At 36.3% G+C, this 18,503-nt stretch overlaps 3 protein-coding genes across 3 annotated transcripts; 2 read left to right on the top strand and 1 right to left on the bottom strand.

Annotated features, from left to right (window-relative positions):
- Positions 1 to 4,448: 4,448 nt before the first annotated feature.
- Positions 4,449 to 7,411, bottom strand: LOC121796076 (transmembrane protein 64-like). Its single transcript, XM_042194799.1, has 5 exons — positions 7,260 to 7,411; positions 6,897 to 7,185; positions 5,881 to 6,117; positions 5,570 to 5,787; positions 4,449 to 4,774 (listed from the first exon to the last, which is right to left on the bottom strand). The coding sequence occupies exons 2-5, from the start codon at positions 7,164 to 7,166 to the stop codon at positions 4,495 to 4,497; spliced, it is 1,005 nt and encodes a 334-aa protein (XP_042050733.1). The 5' UTR covers positions 7,167 to 7,185; positions 7,260 to 7,411; the 3' UTR covers positions 4,449 to 4,494.
- Positions 7,412 to 13,276: 5,865 nt separating this feature from the next.
- LOC121797468 (probable sodium/metabolite cotransporter BASS5, chloroplastic) lies at positions 13,277 to 16,041 on the top strand. Its single transcript, XM_042196231.1, has 9 exons — positions 13,277 to 13,461; positions 13,540 to 13,578; positions 13,812 to 13,894; positions 14,035 to 14,159; positions 14,421 to 14,614; positions 14,687 to 14,939; positions 15,011 to 15,264; positions 15,352 to 15,434; positions 15,568 to 16,041. Exons 1-9 carry the CDS (start codon positions 13,332 to 13,334, stop codon positions 15,637 to 15,639), a joined length of 1,233 nt encoding a protein of 410 aa, XP_042052165.1. The 5' UTR covers positions 13,277 to 13,331; the 3' UTR covers positions 15,640 to 16,041.
- Positions 16,042 to 16,721: 680 nt separating this feature from the next.
- Positions 16,722 to 18,155, top strand: LOC121797035 (DELLA protein 1-like). The gene has a single exon (XM_042195771.1). It carries the CDS (start codon positions 16,722 to 16,724, stop codon positions 18,153 to 18,155), a length of 1,434 nt encoding a protein of 477 aa, XP_042051705.1.
- The last annotated feature ends 348 nt before the right edge of the window (positions 18,156 to 18,503 follow it).

The following is an 18,503-nucleotide window of genomic DNA, read 5'->3' as shown; positions in this document are numbered from 1 at the left end:
GATAGAGAAGGTGAGCATTGATCATAATGCTGCTGATATGCTCACAAAGGCTCTGCCAAAGTCCAAGTTAAACTATTGCTTGGATTTGGTGGGCTTGGTTCGAAATCTGTAAGGATGAAGTGTATGGTGATGAAGTTCTGGGTTTTTGTATGTGCAGTTGATCATCCAGGTGGAGGATTTGTTAGCTTTTTTGGCTGATCAAATAAAGGGGCCGAGGGTTTGAAAAACTAGCCGTTGGAAGCTAAGTTGAAGAGTTTGTTTCATAGCTGTTTTTCGGTGGTTACAATCGTTCGAGCTCCAAGTGAGCTGAGTAGAGATCTCAGCGAATAACCGCACACACACACGCACTGATATTTAGAGGATGTGTGTGATGTGAAACAAAATAGTGAGAACAAGCATGTGATTCCAGAGAGGAGAAAGTAGATTTTCACCAGTGAATGAGGGAGTTTGAATCTTGGTTTAGATGAGAGCAGAAATTCACAAGAGAGATGAATGTTCTTCGTTGTTTGTAATCTAGAGCTAGTTGCGATCTTGTATTCCATCTAGATTGTATCAATTCAATACACAAAACCTTTTCTTTGTCCGTGGATGTAGGAGTGGTTGGGAAATACTTGCTAGAGTACATTATTATAGCTTTTGCTGAAACAACATTTTTTATTTACTTTCCACATTCTTGAAGTACTTAATGTTAGGGTTAGTATACTGAAAAGCATGTTTCGAGCGACTTCGCACGAATAGAATCTTGCTTGTGTACGGAAAAACTCTACAATCCACTTTTGACCCGATTCAGTATCATTCGAGCAGTTTGCACGAATAGAATCAATATATTATTACATTGTGTTTGCTTGTGCGTTTATAAGATGTTTTATAAACATTTAAATGCACAAGAAGTAAACGAAGCCTAAGACTTTTGCTTAGTAGACTGGTTGTGGGCGTCGTCCACTTTAAGGTAACTACAGTCGGTTCTATGCAATGCTTTGCAAAAGAAAAAGAAGAATTTCACAACCTAGATAGGCTTTGGCTACCTATCGTGAAAGGTTTCAATGTTAGTCCGATTATTTCTAAGCCTTATTGAAATAAGATGACGTTGGTGTGGTATAGCACTGAATGGATCTAACAGCAAGACGAGTCTTTATGCTATCTACTGAAAGACGAGGTCTTGATAAATATATATTTCTTAATCAATGTACGTTAGCATTGAACATACGATATTGAGTATCTACTACTTTGACTTACCAAATGTGCGGGTTTTTCGTCACCTAACGATCCAGGTATATTGGGTAGTGGTGATCATTATCTAGCGGTGCTAGGATTACTATTATGTTGAATCGTGCGCGATGTGAGTCTCGTTTGATAATGTCCTCAAGAGGAGCTTGAACAAGGTTTTATTATTCGGAAACTGGTCAGTTGGAGTTTTATCACTCTATGAATAATAAATAAGTGTTTCTTGCTAAGTCTACTCTTGGAATTAATAAGATGTTAATTAATTAAGTCCATAGCAGACTTTAATTAATTAATGGGCATTTATACTGAAAAGCATGTTTCGAGCGACTTCGCACGAATAGAATCTTGCTTGTGTACGGAAAAACTCTACAATCCACTTTTGACCCGATTCAGTATCATTCGAGCAGTTTGCACGAATAGAATCAATATATTATTACATTGTGTTTGCTTGTGCGTTTATAAGATGTTTTATAAACATTTAAATGCACAAGAAGTAAACGAAGCCTAAGTCTTTTGCTTAGTAGACTGGTTGTGGGCGTCGTCCACTTTAAGGTAACTACAGTCGGTTCTATGCAATGCTTTGCAAAAGAAAAAGAAGAATTTCACAACCTAGATAGGCTTTGGCTACCTATCGTGAAAGGTTTCAATGTTAGTCCGATTATTTCTAAGCCTTATTGAAATAAGATGACGTTGGTGTGGTATAGCACTGAATGGATCTAACAGCAAGACGAGTCTTTATGCTATCTACTGAAAGACGAGGTCTTGATAAATATATATTTCTTAATCAATGTATGTTAGCATTGAGCATACGATATTGAGTATCTACTACTTTGACTTACCAAATGTGCGGGTTTTTCGTCACCCAACGATCCAGGTATATTGGGTAGTGGTGATCATTATCTAGCGGTGCTAGGATTACTATTATGTTGAATCGTGTGCGAGGTGAGTCTCGTTTGATAATGTCCTCAAGAGGAGCTTGAACAAGGTTTTATTATTCAGAAACTGGTCAGTTGGAGTTTTATCACTCTATGAATAATAAATAAGTGTTTCTTGCTAAGTCTACTCTTGGAATTAATAAGATGTTAATTAATTAAGTCCATAGCTTGTATTAAATTGTGGGTTCAATTTAATCATTAAAAAGCTAATTGGGGAGCCCATATCCAAAACCTTCCATAGATCTCTGACTGAGCCCAATATGAACTATTATAAATAGGAGAATAAAGGAGACAGAACAGATACAATTAATTGTCATGAAAATTTCGCCCACTCTAATTTTAGAGGGGACGAAAATTTCAAAAAGATTTTCTCCTCCGTGAGATTTTCAGCTCCTCCTCCGTGAGAAATTTCTGTCTTCTTTATTCAAGTCCTAGTGTTTCGATAAGATCAGCCCACCCTGATGTCGGAATAGAGTTCGGGACACCAGTCAGAAGATTCGTGGTCTAGTATTGAAGAACATCGTAGAGAAGGCGGGAGCAATCGACGATTCTTTGGAGAATCAACGAGGTAAATTGGCTAACTCCGTAGCAAGCATGTTTTAGGGATTTTTTGTGCTAAAGCATGTTTGAAATTCAAGTTATGAGCATGATACATGTGATAATTACGCGAATAGAATTTATCTAAATAATCTGCAAAATAGATCCGTATATGTGATCCGTTAGAACGCATGCTTCCCCTGCCAACCCCTTTATTTAATAGGAGTAGTAGTTGAGTAGAAGATTTTGTTCAAAATGCTACTTGAATAGTTGAATGTTTTGACAATCAAACGATAAACCTTTTTATAACTTTAGCGTTAATTTGTTTACGTGAGTTAATTAGTTATTGATAGAAATTGAGTCGTGGAAATTTTAAATACTTGAAAATTCATTCTTTTCATTTAACTATATAGACACGTTACTATAGCACCATAGTGTAAACACTCAATTTAACTATATAAAGAACTAAAATTGCTATCCAAATTGATGTGTATGAATCCGATTCAAAATATAATAGTAGAATAATAGAAATGCAGAGTTTAATTAAGTAATTTCAGCATATTTTGTTGGTTGCCAATCATTGAAACAATTATATGAGTATAAAATTATAATCAACCATGGGGCAAACAAACAGAGTGCGTCTTAGTGCTAATAAAAAAACAATTTTACGCGGAAATAGAACTATATTAAAATTGCTACTTGATTTGGATCCTATCTTTATGCGCTTAAAAGGGAACACTATAGAAGATAAGCAATTATAATTATTGCATTTTGGTTTTGACTTTCAATTTATTTCATTTATTCTCATTTTCTTAATTTGGTTGGGGGACATAATACTCTAAAATTTGGTTGGCAAATACCCTTTCAGGCTGGCTAGCATTTTTATTTCGTCCATGTAAATTGTAGGAATACGAAATAAAATAAAGGACCGCTGTTATTGTTTTAGTTAAATCAAAATTCAATCATTAAAAATTTTAATAATGATGTCTAAGTAAAATTAAATTACCAGCTTAGAATCACTTACTGGGTGTGAATAAGAAATATACACTTTATATAGTCAAAGTATTACCAGCTTAGAATCACTTACTGGGTGTGAATAAGAAATATACACTTTATATAGTCAAAGTAATATTGGAGTGTTATATTGCTAACTGATAACTATAATTAAATAATAGCCATTAGATATTCAAATCAAGGGTCTAGATCATCAATCTCAAAATGTCAATACGATCAGAAAAAATATTAATAAAGGTATTAAGGTCAATTTACAATAAATTAGTTGTTATTGACTTTTAAAAAATACCTCATAACTTTAAAACGCATATAACTTTCTCGATTTAAATTATTTTTTCGCACAACATATATCAAATTAAAGATAATTTTATAAGGATTCTAACGAAATCTCGGTTGCATATGTTCCGATGTCAAAATTTGAAAAAAAATTCATAAATTTCGTTAATAGTTTTATATCAATACACGACATATAATATGTCAATACAATGCTTGTACAATGTCAATATGAAATTGTATTGGCATTGTCATGTCTTTGTGTCGATGTATTTAATACACTGTATTTACATTGTGTTTCTAAACCCTAAATTTGATAGTTGTTATTATCTTTTTAATATTAAAAAGGAAAAACGAAATTACAATGGCAAATTGTAGACAACAAGATTTCTAAAATCCTATGATCTTAAATAAATTGTAGTTAGCAATTAAATGATGAGTTAGCAATTGTTCACACCCCCAAAGTAATGTCATTTGAAAAAGTGTGTTGGTATAAATATATGTATTCACATTAGTAAAGAAAGGAACAACACCATTGTAAAAAACCGTGGTTTCCATTTGTAGAGTACATACATAAATGATAAAACAGTTGTTGATTAATCTTTAGGCCTCCATCTTCAGTCGCTGTCTCTCGCATCTGTAGCTCCTTCAGTCGCCTCTTTGCATACCATGTCACTGCTACAGTCGCGCTCACAGTGATGCAAAACCCGGCCACGTTAATCACCATCTGGGAAACTGGCATAGATTTCCCATCTTGTGAAGCATTAGCTAATGTTTTAATCAGGACCCCTCTACAAACAGCAAGCACGAACCGTAAGAAAGCATACTCACTCTGTATGCACCACAAAACAAGCTGCAACACACTAGAACACTAGTAAATCATTTTAATATGTAGATTAACAATTTTCTCTATTCCTATTTATTACATGATGTAGTTAAAGTGAGTGCAGCCTTTGGGCACATAGTGTAGGATGTTAGCACACTTTGGGCACATAGCAAACGAATAGATGCTAATGGAAACCACGAGGGACAGAAAATGTCATTCCTGTTATAAAGACACACTCATACAAAGCTATACAATCAGATCGAGAATCAGAACCACAATAGAGTACAATCATAGAGGGCATAAATCATGCAAAAGGAAAGCCAACAATATTTTGATCAGAAGCAAATTGACATCAAAATTTCATAGCAAGTGGTGGTGAAGTAGTACAAACCACAAAGGTTCTCCACAGCCTGATTTCCAAACAGACTGCATGGATTCAAAATCACGTAATCTTCACAGGACAAAACAGAGAGAATAATCATAAACATAATCTAAGTGGGAACTACCTGGTGTTGAATATATAACTTATTCAAAGCCCTAAAGTTGTCATAACCTACATAATGAGACCGATACTGCACGTGAATTGACAATTACATGTTCAAAGTTCGTGGACTGTATTTGTCAGTACAGAAAAAAATGTAATTTAGTAGAGACCAATAAAAAACTTCAACTCTATTTATTTTGCATATTTTTATAGACAGATAGTGAGAAAATCCAGAGATTCACACACACACACAGGAGGGAACCAAGGAGTTCTCACGTGTAAAGTGCAACAATTATATCTGGCACCATTCCCACCGCAGTCCCCAACAAATAAGGAACATATCTCACATCTGTAGCCACAGCACAGTAGTTGTATATGATATAAGGGAATGGGGAAATCCTAATCAAAGAAACAGCTCGAAACTGACTAAACCAGTTTCCTTCGCCAGCTAGTCTTAATATTGAAGCTCGCTTTGGGTGCCTTTCTAACCATGCCTGCATGTGAGAAGATATGGTGGTTGCTTATTGTGGAGTATAAAAACCAGAGCACAAGAAAAACACAGAAGTGAAGTAAGTTGCTTTCCATACATGGATTCTATGGTAGAATAATAAACCTATGAAATAAGGAATAGAGCTGCCAATCAAAACTCCACCAGTGATCAACAGAAACCCATAACCATAACCAAAAGTCATCCCGGCAACCCACTGGGATGGTGTAGAAGGTATAAGAAATACTGGGAATATTGCCAGAGAAGCAAACACTATGAGTCCTAAAATAGTTGTGCTGAAAGTACTCTGCACCCAATTTATCATGGGTATGATTTCCTGGAAAACATAAAAAGCATATTCAATTAGAACATACCTAGGGTAATAATGTTAGGATAAATATTGTGAAAATGTGTGAATGATGTCCAACTGGCTCTTGGCTTACATGAAATGGCCAAGATTCAAGAGATGCAATTATGAGAAGCCATCAGTTTACGTTCCTGGGATAAACTATTGCATCTATGAATTAACATGATATTCTACAGCCAAAACGATCTTACCTTGAGAGCCTATGACACCTTTCTCTGGATAATTTAAACAATAGCATCAGACTAATCAAAACAATTATCGAGTATTTCGATATATTACTCCAGAGACATTCAGCAACTGGATTCATGTAAGCACAAAAAATCAGTTTCCATTATGTCAATCGTGGAATGACAATAACTTGTCGAATGCATCAGAGCTACTAGAACTTAATTATGATTATTAAGAGTTCAGCATATATAACACTGATTGAATGAAAAGTGCATATCTAGCTTCAACATTAAGAGCTCCAGGAAAACACTTATCTAGCTTCAACAATAACAACATATCTCAAAGTCAATGATGACTAAAGTGCTAGAATTTTAACCAAGAATTGAGAGTAAACTCCACAGGGTAGTATCAGCAAGAAACCACAAACATGAGACTTTTAAAAAAAAGGAATGAAAACACTTTATCAAAAGTTTATTAACAGAGGAACAACACACAAATGAGAAAACCGTGCATTCACTGAAAACTCCTAAATTTGACGAGCAAAACATCACTTTTGTGGATAAATCAGAAACAGAATAAACCTTATCCATGAAAAAGGGTCCGATCCATTTGAAGAAAACCGCGCCCAATACGGCAACAAACAAGACCACCAGCACCAGTTTCAGCCACCACCACAAAGACCACAACCACCACCCACCATCAGAGGAAGCCACATCGCCTCCGCCTGTGTCGCCTCCGCAACAACCAGACGTCGACGTATCCGCATGCCACTGGCCACCGCCGCCACCCTCCAATTTCACGTAATCCGCCACGAGCCTGCGATACTCCTCATCGCCAGCATTGTAAGGCATGTCACGCCGACACAAAAACCTAATCGATTGATCAATCAATTGCTGCCCAAATCAAACACACAAATGGTGCAAATCAATTCCAAAATATGACACCTGAGTGAGTCAGGGATTTGAGCTTAGTAACTCCTACATATGGCAATTTTATGATCCTCGGTTAGCTGTGTGTAATCCAATTCAGCCGAGATTTCGCGAGGAACAAAATCAGCTGAATACTCCCTCTTTTCCATAGCTGCCGTTTTTTTGCACGGAGATTAAGAAAATTGTGTTAGGTGAATTAAGTAAATGGAGAATAAAGCAAAAATGAAAAAGGTAGAGAGATGAAGAGGGAATAAAGTAATAGAGAGTAAAATAGGTGTGGAGAAATGTATTGACTTTTACTGGGTGTGGAGAAATGCATTGACTTTTACTGGATGTGGAGAAATGTGTTGACTTTTACTAAAAATGACTCTATTATTATGGAACGTATTAAAATGCTAAAATGACTCTATTACTATATAAAATGGTGTGGGAAGGAGTACGACAACAACACTTTGTTTTATTTGAGTGGCAAAACTATAAAACGTGTCAAGGAATGTTACTTTGACTTCGAATATGATATTGATTGCCTTCGAATAATGTGTATTTAAAAATGTGATGTATATAAAATATTATTGCATTTGTATTATTGTACTATATATAATACTAGTAGTATTTATAAAATACTGTTGTGATAACAAAAAATAGAACAAAATTCTTGAAATAGGCCGATTCAGATATTAGCTTCCGAAAAATGAGTCACATTTTATTTCCCTGAAAATAGGTGTTAATTAATTTGAGAATTCGCAACTCTGGAAAATCTAATCGCACGTCATATTATGTCTACTGATAGAAATCAGTGGGTTCCATCCTAAAACCAATTGGTGATAGGAGGACCAATTGGTGATAGGAGGAGGGGCCCATGAGACTTATATACTAGTTTCGACCAATTGGTGATAGGAGGAGGGGCCCATGAGACTTATATACTAGTTTCAGTTTTCTCTTGATAGGAGGAGGGGCCCATGAGACTTATATACTAGTTTCAGTTTTCTCTTGACAAAGATGTGGGACAGTTATATGTTATATATTTTTAGTTTCAATTGCCATCTTTTTTCTAATCGAGTGGACAATCGGTCCAATTTTTTTCGATCGGTTGGGACGACTTGGCCCAAATTTTCAGCACAGTTATACTGCTGGGTCAGTCATTTTTTTTTCGGTTTCAGCCCAGATATACTGCTGGGTCAGTTAAATATGACCCACAGTCGGCGACCCGCTCTGATACCATGATAGAAATCCGTGGGTTCCATCCTAAAACCAATTGGTGATAGGAGGAGGGGCCCATGAGACTTATATACTAGTTTCAGTTTTCTCTTGACACCGATGTGGGACAGTTATATGTTATATATTTTTAGTTTCAATTGTCATATGTTATATATTTTTAGTTTCAATTGCCAACATCTACCCATGTGTATTAAATATCATACTATCAATTAGGAGGAATTTACATGGGTATTAAATATCATACTATCAATTAGGAGGAATTTATATCTAAAATTTGTACATCAAATTATATCTATCAGATTAGTTAATCAATTGACAATCTGACCATGAGTTTCACATTAGAAAAATTAAAAAGACATATTAAAAAAATAAACAAATCAAACTAAATCAAATCAAATCCTAACATTCTATTAAAATAGTACTAGTTACTCCTATTAAAAATAATGACTAAACAATGTCTTCTAAATTAATGCATATTTCATTCGAAGCTTTTAAGTTAAAGATTTTTCACAAATTCATTGCTTGTACTCTTTTTTACACTTTTACTTATTAAATTTTATTTAACATTCCTCCGTTCACAAGATAATGGGAATAATGAAAATAAAATTAAAAATAGAAACACTATTTAAAATATTAAATTTAGGTAAACGTTTGGCAAAATAATTTTGAGGAACATGTTTTGGCTGACGTGGCGAGCCACATACAAAGAAGGTTTTCAGAAACATTGACAACGTGTATTTAATTAATAAAGCGACAAAATGGAAGATAATGGAATCTCAAAAGGAATAATTTGGCATGCAATCAGACAACTAATTAAAATTGTTCAACTTTATTAATTTATTCCCTTGCCACCAGTGTATGTTTGATTTATATCATAGCATCTCAACAAGGAGAGGTAAAGAAAAGTGGTATATTATCTAGTTATCTTCTCATAAAGTGGAATATATACCTTTCCAAAAAATAACACATTCCAAAGAAAAAAGATTTATAGAAAGGTAAATCAATAAAATAATAGTACAAAATGCATTAAAAATATAAAGTGTGATACCTTCTTAAATACCTTCCCCTTGGAGAATGATTTTTCATGAAAAGAAGGCAAATATGTTAGTTATGAGAATGGAGAGGTAAAGATATCTCTTCAAAATGAGAAAAATGTATAATACATTCTCAAATACCTCTCCCCTTGGAGTATGATTTTACATTAAAAAAAAATAAATATGATAGTTATAGGACTTTACCATTCCATTTACCTTTTTCCTCGGGGATGCTCTTAATAAATAATACCCTTTGCAGATTATAGAATGAGATCATGTTTTCGCTTGGTTAATTAATTTATTTTCCTAAACAAAAGAAGAAAAAAAGTTCTACTAGCAATTTTGAGAAATAGTAAAAAAATTAAAGTTTGAAATAAAAACCTCTATATGTTCCCAAGCAAGGAATCTTTTTTTAAATACATGCTAAATTCAATGCTTATGTATATGCTTAATTACTTCTACTAGTATATGGAGTATATGTGAAATGTATTTTTTTTTATTGAAATATTAGGAGATTTTGAATACTAGCTAGTACTATTATGCTTACTTACTTAAGCTATATCATGCCACGCAAATCACTAAAGCCATGTTTGGTTGCTAGGATTCTGTCTGGGAAAGTAATCTAATTCTTTAAATTTTAAATTCCTGTGTTTGTTTCCGTTTTTAATCAAACTGGGAAAGTAATCAAAATCCTGAAAAAAGGAAAGTTGGTACAACTTTCTAGGATTCTGAATCCTAACTTTTCTTAGGTATTCTTTTTCTCAGTTTTAGGATTCTTACATATTTAATACAATATAGTACAGTTTATTCTTATTATTCTTATTATTATTATTATCATTATTATCATCATCATCATTATTATTATTATTTATTACAATGTTTTAAAAATAATTTAAAAGTATAAACCATACTTAATTTCAGGATAATAAATAACTATAATTCAAATTATCATAATTATAACTATATTATTAATATTTATTTTTATTTTTATTATCATAATAATAATAATAATAATATATTAAATAATTAAATATAATTATAATTATATAATACTATAATAATTATGAATTTATAAATTAGTAATTAACAATAAAATTGTAGTGAAATTTTAAATTATAAAATTTATTCAATTAAAAATTAAGTAAATATAATGATAATAATAATAATCTTATTTATTATTATATTATTATATATTATGATGTATAATCCATATTTAAACTATCCATCGTAATAATAAATAAAATAATATAATTATTATCATTTGTAATTAATAATTTATTAAATAATATGTATTATTATTTTTTATAAATAAAAAATGATAAGTATATTTTTAGTTTAGTGTTTAAATCAAATATATACTTTCAAATCTTGATATTTTCCAAACACGGGAAAGTAAAGTTATTAGAAATCATATTCCCGGGATTCATTTTTCCAGAAATCATTTTCCTTGCCAACTTTACTTTCCTGCCAACCAAATATGGCCTAGGAATATTAGGAGATTTTGATTTTTTTTAAAATCCATTACATTATACTGTTATTTAGATATAAATGTTTAATGAATTAATATTATCAGAGCATCCACAACCGTGCTCTTACCAGCGGCACGGTTGTGGGCCCGGGCGGTACTATTCATGCCTGCTCTCTGGCAAGAGCACAACACCCACAACTGTGCTCTTCCGCAAGGACGAGCACAATTAATATAAAATTCAATTACACAAAAACATTTTCATAATACTAAAATTCATTAAAAAAACCACAATAAAAATAACAAATTACAAATAAAATAAAAAGACATAATTAAAATCCTAAAAATTAAAAATTACATAATTAAAATACTAAAAATTAAAAATTACATAATTAAACTCCTAAAAATTAAAAATTACATAATTATTGGCTAATATAACCCGAGGAAGACTACGCATCCGGCGGCACCAACCCCAATTGTTTTTGGAGACCCAATATCATGGACTCGTGCGTTTGAAGTTGCGTGGGGGTCATAGTTGACCTATTGGCCATATTGAGTTGGGCCAAAAGGGCCCACAACGAGTTGTTCGGGGGTGGAGGTGGAACATAGGGTGCGGGTTCGGGAGCAGGGGCAGATGGAGTCGCGGCGCGACGTCGTTCGGCCGCCGCCTTCTTCCTACCTTGCGGTCGGCGTCGGGAACCGCTTGGTTGGGCATCGGGGCTACCCAAGTTAGCTTCGGCGAGTTGGCTAGCCACTTCTTCGCCGGCGTCGGATAGGGATGCCGACCGTGAGCGTTTGGAGGAGCCGCTAGAGGAGGATGTTATGCCTCCCTTATACTTCGGGTGCGTCCGCGTCTCCTGCCAAACGTTAAGATATTTGAACGACTTACCGTTCATGGATTGGTAGGTGCTCAGCGAGGCGGTGATGATGTCGACCTCGCTTCGGCCGCTCCCGGCATTCCGGGACTCCTGGATGAAATAGCCGTTGAACTTGCCAATTTCTTCGTTGGCTCGGCCGATGCAGTTGCGCACCATACTCTCGTTGCGCTCGATCGTTCCCGGCGGCCGGTGTGCATTGTACCGGCTAGAGACGCGCCACCAAAAGTGATCGCCGGATTGGTTCGTTCCAACCACCGCATCTTCGGAGATTTCTAAGTACGCCTTGAACAATCTTTCCATCTCCGCCGGTGAGTACGGTGTGCGGACACCGGCGCGAGATGGAGGATTCGGCATTTGGGAAGGGGCGCGAGGCCTAGGCTCCGGTGTCCACCCGTAGCGCCCATCGGAGGCACCTTGATCGTCGATTGGGTATGGCCGGTAGCCACTCGGAACGCCCGAATCTTGGGTGAGAGGAGGGGCCGAATATTCCGTTTCCGGACTATGAAACGGTTGCGAACCGAACCATTCGGGGTTCCAACCGTGAGAGCCGCTTGGGTTGTCGTCGTTACCGGACATAGTGGTGTTGTAGGGTGTGAGAGGAAGATGAAAATGGATATGAGAGATTGATGATGAGAATTGTGTAGTGAAAGTGTGAATTTTTTGGAGTGAAATTGGGGGTATTTATAGATGAAAGTGTGTATTTTTGGGGTAAAAAAAATAAAAAAAAAATTAAAAAGTGGGGAAAAACGGTTATAAACGGATATAATTTTTTGGGGAAGTGAAAATTTTTTTTTATTTTTTATCGATTTTTTTAATAAAAATCCGATTTTTTAAAAAAAAAAATAAAAAAATGTTTGAAACCAACGGCTATGCCGTTGGCGAATCAGAGACCGCCACGTGTGCGTCCGCTGGCACGGACGTGCTCGATACATCGAGCAGCGCCGTGCCAGCGGCGCGGTTGCAGCGGTGGCGGTCCTTCGCCTTGCCGCTGGCACGGACGGCGGTAGCGCCAACCGCCACCGCTGCGGATGCTCTCAGCATAAACAATGTATTTTTATGAATCTTATAAAATTAAAAGTTCCAGTAACATTTTTTAATGTATTATAATCAAATTAAATATATAAACGTACGTTGACGGTGTTGCTCACATAACATAGATAGTAGTACTATCATTTCTCTTTTATTAGTACCAATTTATGCGTGTTTAATACTAGTATATACTTATATTGATTTTGTATTTACAATTTAATCATCACATTTTATTTTATTTTATTTTAGCAAAAAATATATTCTATCCATTCCATTACAAAAATTAATTAAGTCGTATTTTTACAATTAACTTTATTCTGTATCACTTTATTTTTTCGCAGTACTTTATATTCTTAAATAGAGGGGATACAATTACAGACTATAAAATCACGTGATCACTCACAAGACATTTGACTCTCTCTCTCTCTCCCTCTCTCTCTCTCTCAACTGTTCGATTCGAATTATGAGCGTCAATGGCAACCTACTCCACCACTCTCTCACCTTCCACTGCCTTCCATCTTTCCCCAAATCTCCCAGTCAATTCCCCATCGCTGCCGCGGCTTCATCCCGCCACAATTCCTCCCACTTTTCAGGTTGCTCAAAAAAACCCGAGATAAAGTGAAAAAGTTTTGACTTTTGTTTAATTAATAAATCCCTCTTCTCTTTTTCAGGGCTTCGTTCCTCAACCTTCCTTTATCATCCAGCCTCTGGTGACTTCTTCTTTTCTTATTTTAGCTCACATTAATTTTTATGTAATTTAATCAATGTATTGTGCACAATTAATATATATAACCAATTTTTTCTTGCCATTGTGATCTAGTGTTGCTTCGCAGTTCTCAATGCATAAATTGATATAGATTGGTGTTAGTTATTAGGAAACCAGTATTAGTAGTAGTTTCTTTTGTGCTTTATTCTTCATTACTCAATTGTGTTGTAAATGTAGGTGGATTAAGTAGATTCTCATTAATCAGCAAGTATGCTCCTGATAATCTATCATCATTCGAGCACGAATCTGATTCCCCTAAGGTATTTATATGCCTGTATCTCTTCAAATCTAGGATAAAATCTTAAAGAATGATTCTTGAACTATCTTGCTCTTGTTAGAACATGGCTTTTGATAGCTTTCTCTCAATACCAAATTGAGGTAAATTTACTTCTGCCTTCAGATTCAGGAGAAAGTTTCCTTACTCACCATTTTGAAAGGAGCGAATTCTTTTCTGCCTCAAGTGGTTCTAGCCAGCACAATATTGGCTCTTGTGTACCCGCCTTCATTCACTTGGTTCACTAACAGGTGTGTTCGATTACTCAAAATAGTCAAATGATAGAGTTTTTTTGTATGACTTAATTGCTATGCTCTTCTGCTGCATTGTTCTACAAAAGATGGTTAGTGTTAAAGACACTTTATATGTGTACGGTTCTCATGTAACTTGCACGATTAAGTGATGAACTGATATTTTAGGTGATCATATATAGTAGACGAGGTTTTTGATTGCTCATTACAGTTAATGTGTGTTCATATAACAGCTTAACGTATGATTATTTGAATCATTAGGTATTATGCTCCAGCATTAGGCTTTCTGATGTTCGCTGTTGGAGTTAATTCAAGCGAGAAGGATTTTCTCGAAGCGTTTAGGAGACCAGCAGCCATTTCTGCTGGCTACATTGGACAGTTTGTCATAAAGCCCCTCTTTGGATATATTTTTGGCACGATTTCAATGACAATCTTCGGTCTCCCAACTCCCCTAGGTTAGATTTCTTGGTGAGTGATTTCATGAGAAGTGATGAAAAAGGCCTAACTTTGGCTACTATGCGTTTCAGCTGTTGGGATCATGTTAACGTCTTGTGTCAGTGGGGCGCAGCTCTCGAATTATGCCACATTTTTGACCGATCCGGAAATGGCTCCTCTTAGCATCGTCATGACATCTCTGTCCACTGCTTCAGCAGTCTTTGTCACACCCTTCTTGTCGTTACTACTTATCGGGACTAAGCTGCCCGTTGATGTGAAAGGAATGGTTTCCAATATTCTGCAGATTGTTGTCACTCCTATCGCCACCGGGTTGCTCTTGAATAGGTATAGACTAATCCAAATTTGCTTCTTTTTTGTACAATAGTGTCTTACTTTTTCTTGACTCACACCTGCAGATTCTTTCCTAAACTTTGCACTGCAATTCGTCCAATTCTGCCTCCTCTCTCAGTGTTTGTGACTTCACTATGCATTGGAGCGCCACTTGCTATCAACGTTGAATCAGTGATGTCCCCTTCTGGAATTTCAGTGCTGCTGCTGGTGATTGCATTCCATCTGTCAGCATTCATTGCTGGATACTCCCTCACCGGTCTAGCTTTTCGTGATCTGCCTGATGTAAAACTTCTGCAAAGAACACTATCATACGAAACAGGTCGGCTTTATCTCTAAGATACAACTACTTATACAATCAGGATGAACAATGATTTGGAGTCGAACTGACCCCTACACCCTAACACAGGCATGCAGAGCAGTCTTTTAGGCCTGGCGCTTGCCAATAAGTTCTTCGAAGACCCTCTCGTCAGCATCCCCCCGGCTATCTCCGTAAGTCCATAATTACATCCTTCGTTCTAAAGAAGACAACCACTATTCTACATATGTGTTAAGAAAAACTGCAGCTTTACCCTCTGTATACTTTACTACTGATCTGATTGCCTTCTTATGGTGATTTAAGCAGACTGTGATTATGTCGTTGATGGGATTCTCCCTTGTGATGCTGTGGGCTCGAAAGAAAGAGGCTGCTGCCTAATGAGACAGCAAGATACAGTTTTTCATGTTGTTGGAGGTGGAGTGTGACTCACAACTCTATTACGCTGACATAAACTCTCTCGAGGCATTGGAGACAAAGAAAAGATGGCGAGCGCGAGAGAGCTACCCACAAAAACTGTTGGTCGTATGGTTTCTTGATTCAAAGCTTTTACACATATGTCTAATGGTATGTTTGCAGAAACTCCTGACAAGTTGAGAGTTTATTAAGGCTAGCTTGATGATGTACCAAAACAGAGTAGAAAGGATAAAAACAAAGTATTTGGCCTTTTTGGTCGATTGTATTTGTTAATATGAACATGAACACAAATTAGGGGACCAATTGATGTGTAACTACTACTAGTGTTATTATTATTACTATAGAATCACTTATTTATATTTCAAAGGTGTTCGTTGCAGTTCCTTTACACAAGCAAAATTGTTTTACAGTATTTTTTTTTGTCTCAAAAGTGAAAATAAAGTAATGCTAGTATATACTATTACATGGTTGATGCACTTTTTATCCGTACTAAAAATATTATCGCAAGTGTACGAGTACTATTTTTTTATTTTTTTGCAAAAACCAATGTGTTGGAACAAGAAGAAAGAGCACCGGCCATTGGCAAGCGAGACAACAAGATTATTACAGGCATTTGCTACTGATTCCTTCATCACTTTTTGTTTTCAAAAGTGAAACACAAGTAAAAGTTATCAAGATCAAATCTATTATAAAAATATATACATAAAGATCACCTAAACCTTGGAGTTTTTGTCAGTTCATGAGTGAATATTCCTTAGAAAATGTCACAAAGAAGAACTTCCTCTGTCATGTCTTGAGATCTCCTCTGCATTTAAGGCGGCTGATGAACTGATCGACAGACTAACAAACGTCCTAAAAATTCCATTTTATTTCATTACCAGACAACATAACATCGAAAGAATGTCAACTCTATTATCTAGTTGTGTTGTAAGAATAGTTGTCTTTCCTTCTCTACACCTTCCTCTTCGTTTATCTCAAGAAATGGCAGGTGACACTGTTATAAAACCGAAAGCTCCTCTCTCATCACTTCATCCATTCTTCCAGCTATGGTGGAGAAGAGCAAGCTCCAAATATCTCCCTCTAACTTGCAGGGCTCATTTGCTCTCTTGAGCAAGTACAGGACTCAAACGAAGCGTCTGAGAGAGGGTGTGCCAAACCAACTCCAGACAGATCAAAAAAACGAGGCGCGCTGTGCCTTAACTTCTCAAGCATTATCTGCAGTAACAATAGTTAAAATGGCTCTTCATTTCCACCCCACATCTCTCAAAACAGGTGATTTCATCAATCTTGCAGAATCACTTGGCTTCAAACCTGATCTCTCTAGTCAAAACGAGAATCATTTGAAGCATGTTTTGATGCTTCTCAATGCTGCTGAGGAGTTCTCAAACGAAGACTACGATCAAGCTGAAAGCCTCCTCGTCTCCGTTCCAACATCAGGCCATCTCCCAATTGAGAGAGTCATCACTTGCTATGCCAAATACTTAAGCGAAAGAATTGATGCCAAGAAATGCAGAATCGATTTGGAGAGGCAAGTAAATCATTTCGATTTGGAAGAACATATGAGAGATATCAAAGAAACTATCTTAGCTTGTGAGCAGAAACTCCCACTTATCCAAATCTCCAACTATGCTGCAATTCAGACCATCTTGGACAGCTTATCATCGGCAGAGAAAATCCACTTCATCGACATAGGCAGAAAGCTCTGCTCTTACTGGATAGTGATGATGCAAGCTCTATCCAACCGAAAAAACTGCCAACTGAAGCAGCTCAAGATCACTGCAGTCTGCTCATCGGTATACAATGTAGCAGAGAGTGGCAAGCTTCTCTCCTCCATTGCAGAGTCCATGAACATCCCTCTTGTCTTCAAAACACTCCTAGCAGAGAAGAACACGCTTGCTAACCTTCATTTTGAGTCCGAGGAAGGCGAAAAAGTGGCAGTTTTCATGGATCACAGCCTCCATTGCTTGGCAGCCTGCACCAAAAATGTGGAGGGCTTATTAAGAGGCCTTAAAAGGCTCAATCCTCATGTGATGGTGGCCATTGATGTGGAGGAGAGTTTCACCACTTCGAGCTTTGGTGAGCGTTTCAGAGGCGCGCTGCCTATGTCTAGTGCTGTTGTGGACTGCCTAGAGAGCTGCCTCGAAGGGGAGAGGCGTTGCATCGATGTAATCGAGAGACTTCATTTTCAAGAATCGATCTGCAACGGTGTTATGAATGAGGATACTAGTGGCATTGGCTTTAGCCATCACCGCAGGATTGATTTCTGGAGGGAATACTTTTCGAGATTTGGGATTTTGGAGACGGAGATGAGCGAGGCGTCTCTATGTCAAGCGCGCCTGATGATCGGAGAGAGGGCGTGTTGGAGCAGCTGCAGCCTCGGCATGAATGGGAAAAGCATGATTCTTTGCTGGAAAGGAATCCCCCTGCGATTTGTGTCTGCTTGGAAGTTCCCACTTATCATACAGATTCATCACAAATAGATTCATAACAAATGCTCCAAAATATCTCATCATGTTTTCCTACAAATTGCTTTTTCCTTATAACTTCAAGAATCAAACTTGAAATATTCTTTTTTTTTTGTTCATTTGAGTCTATCTTGATTTCTATTGCATGACTTTTGTTTGGTTAAGTAGTTTGAACAGCCGTGTTTATCATTAACAACTTTAGTTACAATAGTTTTCTAAGACATGATATATTGTGACAGTGATTTGAAGACAAATGTTGATGAAAACAATACAGACAGACAAAGTGATGAAACCAAAGTGGCTCAAAATTATATTCATAGGATGAAAAAAGCACATGAAATTTTGGCATAATAGTAATCATGC

This window comes from Salvia splendens, chromosome 3, assembly GCF_004379255.2.
Source record: "Salvia splendens isolate huo1 chromosome 3, SspV2, whole genome shotgun sequence".
Taxonomy (NCBI): domain Eukaryota; kingdom Viridiplantae; phylum Streptophyta; class Magnoliopsida; order Lamiales; family Lamiaceae; genus Salvia; species Salvia splendens.
This window is presented reverse-complemented; position numbering and strand designations above follow the sequence as displayed.